Source organism: Ranitomeya imitator, chromosome 7, assembly GCF_032444005.1.
Source record: "Ranitomeya imitator isolate aRanImi1 chromosome 7, aRanImi1.pri, whole genome shotgun sequence".
Lineage (NCBI taxonomy): Eukaryota > Metazoa > Chordata > Amphibia > Anura > Dendrobatidae > Ranitomeya > Ranitomeya imitator.
Genome location: NC_091288.1, coordinates 214369840 through 214374750, shown reverse-complemented (window position 1 = coordinate 214374750; position 4911 = coordinate 214369840). Strand labels below are relative to the sequence as shown.

Here is a 4911-nt window from a genome sequence, read left to right as displayed (position 1 = left end):
AAGAAAAAGGAGAAGATAAAAAACTGCATCCGGATGGCTTAGTAATATTAAGATAATGGTGGAGAAGACCCTGGTGGACCTATCTAAGGCTAGGTTCAGATTGCGTTAGAGCAATCCGTTTAGCGCCTAGCACTAGCGGATTGCGCAAACGCAATGTTTTAAAAGGGATCTCGTTAAACGTCTCCGATCTCGCAGATCTCTGATCTGCGAAAGCTGGGAATGGACCTCGGGCGTGCCTCAGACGCTGCAAGCAGTGTCCGCGGCGCGCCACAAAACATCGGCACATCGCCGAAAATGGCACGCGCTAGTGATGCGCGTCCCCATTGCTGTTAATGGGCTCGCTAACAGACGCGTTGCACGGTGTTAATTTTGCCGTGCAACGCTGTCCGTTAGCGCGGTCCCATTAACAGCAATGGGAACCTAGCCTTAGCTTGAACAAGATCGATCATTCTACAGATCGTTAATCCATCAAGTTACCATGGCTCGAGATTGAACCAAAGGATGTTAAAAAATACCATGTAAAGGCTGCAGGTTTCAGCACTAGAGAAATTTGGCTGCAGTCACTAGGAGAAAAGTGCGAGTTCCAAATACTTAATAACACAAATTACATTTTTAGTCAATGTTTGTGACTCCATTGGGGTTCTATGTGAACTCTTAAAAAAGTGTGATTCAAACATCTTCCAAATGAAGCCATACACTTCAATTATGAAACAGAGTCCAAAGCGTGCAGCTTTGGACTCTGAGCTTTTTTAGGCCATGACTGCCTTTAAAGTCAGAAGCCATAGCACAGTGAACCAAAACCAAACACAGTTATAAAAAAACCCTGAAATGAAGTCCAAAGTTGAATGTTTTGGATTCCGTTCATCATTGAGCTATATGGCAATGATGGGAAACTTTTCTGAATCCAATGGATTCATGGGCATTTGGCCAAAATGTAAGGTGAACATCGCCTTAATTTTAAAATGCATATAGAGGATGACCTTATTCTTCTGAAACTTTGAATCCCACTAGTTTCAGTAGAGCTCTTTTTACATCTTTATTCCGTATGCTGTATACCACAGGGTTCAACATGGGAGTAATGGTTGTATACAGAACAGAAAGTGTCAGTTCAAAATCTCGAGTGTCTTCTGATGGTGGCATTATATACACAGAGATCCAGGTGCCATAACACATACTGAGGACCATGAGGTGGGACGAACAGGTGGAAAAAGCTTTTTTTCTTCCATCACTAGATCTAATATGAAAGATAACGATGATGACCATGATATAAGATATCAGACTTCCCATAAATGGGCTGAGACCAAAGATCAAAGCTTCCAGGTAGCTAATTAACTGAAAATGAGCGTTGGGGCAGAAGATTTTCTCGAAGGCTTTGAATTCGCAGAAGAACTGTGAGACCATGTTAGAATAACACATTGGTGCATTTGATGAAGCTAAAATTACGACAAAGGAATTCACAAACCCTGAAATCCAGGCAGTAGACATGAACAGGAGACAGTTCTTCTTACTCAATACACTGTGATAATGTAGAGGGATACAAATGGCCACATATCGATCATAAGCCATAATGAAGAGCAGTAGGTCCTCCGTAGTGGCCATGTGGCTGAAGAAGTACATCTGAGTGAAGCACTGAGCAAAGGACAGTGTGTAGTCCCCACTCAGGAACATGTAAACTAACTTGGGAACAGTGATACTTGTGTAGCAGAGGTCAATAATGGATAAATTGCACAGGAATAGATACATGGGGGTGTGCAAGTGCCGATCATTATATATGACTAAAATAGTCAACGTGTTTGACATCACTCCTGTCATGTATATCAGGATAAAGATAAAAGATAGGCATGGTTTATTCTTTGCATGTGTAGGAAAGGTCAAAATAAAGAATTCATGGGTAACATTGTTCAGTATTGTCATCTCTCTGGAAGAAGAAAGGCATTGAGAGAATTATCAAATTGCAAATTGTTTTTAAAGGGAACCTGTCACCTGAATTTGGCGGGACCAGTTTTCGGTCATATGGGCGGAGTTTTCAGGTGTTTGATTCACCCTTTCCTTACCCGCTGGCTGCATGCTGGCCGCAATATTGGATTGAAGTTCATTCTCTGTCCTCAGTAGTACACGCCTGCGCAAGGCAAGATTGCCTTGCGCACGCGCAGTATGCTTCGCCCAACTGCGGGCAAAGCTGAAGAGCATTAGTGCGCATGAGCCGGCACACTATGTCCCGGAAGTATTTCGCTGTGTTCCGGGACATAGTGCGCCGGCGCATGCATTCTAATGCTTTTCGGCCTTGCCCGCAGTTGGGCAAAGCATACTGCGCGTGCGCAAGGCAAGATTGCCTTGCGCAGGCGTGTACTACGGAGGACAGAGAATGAACTTCAATCCAATATTGCGGCCAGCATGCAGCCAGCGGGTAAGGAAAGGGCAAATCAAACACCCGAAAACTCTGCCCATAGGACCGAAAACTTTTCCCGCCAAATTCAGGTGACAGGTTCCCTTTAAATTAAAATGTAAGAGTCGTTAGACATTTCTCAGTTCCAACATTTTCCACCATGAATTTACTTCACAGGGGTGATACATAGAGAATATGAAATGATAGTGATCCTCTAAGTACTCTTATCACATTCGACAACCTCCTTTCTAGGTGGAGTTTATTGCTACAAGCTGCCACGGAATCACATTATCCAAGCAGGAAAAAATTGTATGTCATGGTGTCAACTGACCCTTTATTCTAAGTCATGTGACAAGGCTTGTTAAAGGGTTGATACTGACTTTCAGGATTTCTACATCCAATAGGTGGCGCTAGAGTTCAAGTACTCTTTCTCCTTGAAAAGGCAATTCGTATTTTTAATTTCCCAGAGGAGCATTGCATGGCCTAAACGTCTCCTTACACAGGCATGTCAGGTATATCACTCTCCACAAGGAGACTTAACCCGCTCCGGCGATGCCCCCATGAAAAAAAAACACAACGCTGCCAGGAAAAATAAAGTTTATTTTCTCACCGCAGCTTTTAGCTAAGTGCAGGCTTTAATTTTTTTTAGCCTGAAGAAGAACACCTTTCCTTGTGGAGAGTTGATAGTGTTTTTTTCTGGTGACAGGTTCCCTTTAATGCTAGATTAACAGATAATCGTTGGTTCTATAGTGATCAGCTGATCAATAAAAAAGCTATTGTCACAGGAGGGCATGAGTTAATGAGACATCCCTTGTATTATGTGTTTGGCTTCATAGTTGTCTATCTCCTTTTTTTCTTCTGACTGAAAAATGAAAATATTGTTGTAATCCTCAAAGTTAGAGAACAGTAAAAAGACAGGAAAACATTGCAAAAATGAATCTTACAAAAATTGTAATTATTACTTATTATATTTTTTATAGATTATTATACAATGTTATGTTCTTGGGCAAAAGGAACGGAATTCTTTACTTTTTTTCAAATATTTATATAAATACAGTTGAAACCAGAAGTTTCCATCCACTATATAAAATGTCACATCTGCAGGTTTTTCTCAATATCTGACATGAAATCAGAATAAATCTTTCCTGTTTTAGGTCAATTAGGATTACCGTAATTATTAATATTTGCCAAATGCCAGAATAATGAGAGCGAGACACAATGTCTTAAGGCATTTTTATTACTTACTGCAAAGTCAAAATTTTCCATACATTAAGATTACTCTGCCTTTAAACAATTCTGCACTGCCCATATGATGATGTCATGTGTTTGGAAGCTTCTGATAGGCTTTTTGGCAACACCTGAGTTAATTAGACACACCTGTGGATGTATTTTAATGCACACCTGAAATGCACTTCTTCTTTGTGTGGTATCATGCAAAATTCTAAAGAAATCAGCCAAGATATCAGGAAAAGAATTATGTACTTGCATAAGTCTAGCTCATCTTTGGGTACAATTTCAAGATACCTGAAGGTGCCTTGTTCTTTATTATTATTATTGTTATTTATTTATATAGCACCATTGATTCCATGGTGCTGCACATGAGAAGGGGTTACATACAAATTACAGATATCACTTACAGTAAACTAACAATGACAGACTGATACAGAGGGGCGAGGACCCTGCCCTTGCGGGCTGACAGTCTACGGGATTATGGGGATGGAGACAATAGATTGAAGGTTGCAGGAGCTCTGGTGTTGGTGAGGCGGTGGCTCCGGTGTTGGTGAGGCGGTAGCTTCGGTAGTGGTGAGGAGGCAGTGGGGCCAGTGCAGGCTGTAGGCTTTCTTGAAGAGGTGGTTTTTCAGGTTCCATCTGAATCATCTGAATGTGGTTGATAGTCGGACGTGTTGGGGCAGAGAATTCCAGAGGATGGAGGATATTCGGGAGAAGTCTTGGAGGCGATTGGATGTGGAGCGAATAAGTGTGGAGGAGAGAAGGAGGTCGTGGGAGGACCGGAGATTACGTGAGGGAAGATATCGGGAGATTAAATCAGAGATATATGGAGGAGACAGGTTGTGGATGGCTTTGTAGGTCAGAATTAGTAATTTGAACTGGATACGCTGAGGGAATGGGAGCGATTTGCAGAGGGGGGAAGCAGAGTAGTAGCGAGGAGAGAGATGAATTAGTCGGGCAGCAGAGTTAAGGATGGACTGGAGAGGTGCAAGGGTGTGAGCAGGGAGGCCGCAGAAAAGGATGTTGCAGTAGTCCAGGCGGGAGATGATGAGGGCATGCGCAAGCATTTTAGTAGATTGACGGTTGAGGAAAGGACGGATTCTGGAGATATTTTTGAGCTGGAGGCGACAGGAGGTGGAGACAGTTTGGATGTGCGGTTTGAAGGACAGGGCAGAGTCGAAGGTTACTCCAAGGCAGCGGACTTCCGGTATTGGGGGAAAGCATGATGTCATTGATTGCGATAGATAGGCCAGGTAAGGAAGATCTATGGGATGGAGGAAAGATGATGAGTTCAG

The 4911-nt window shown here is 42.6% G+C and overlaps 1 protein-coding gene across 1 annotated transcript; it reads right to left on the bottom strand.

Moving 5' to 3' along the window:
* Positions 1–981: 981 nt before the first annotated feature.
* On the bottom strand, positions 982–1743 carry LOC138646193 (olfactory receptor 2AK2-like). Its single transcript, XM_069735656.1, has one exon. It carries the CDS (start codon positions 1741–1743, stop codon positions 982–984), a length of 762 nt encoding a protein of 253 aa, XP_069591757.1.
* Positions 1744–4911: the final 3168 nt, after the last annotated feature.

Coding starts and splice junctions, on each gene's coding strand:
- LOC138646193 (XM_069735656.1), bottom strand. CDS start 1,743: ATGTATCTATTCCTGTGCAATTTATCCATTATTGACCTCTGCTACACA.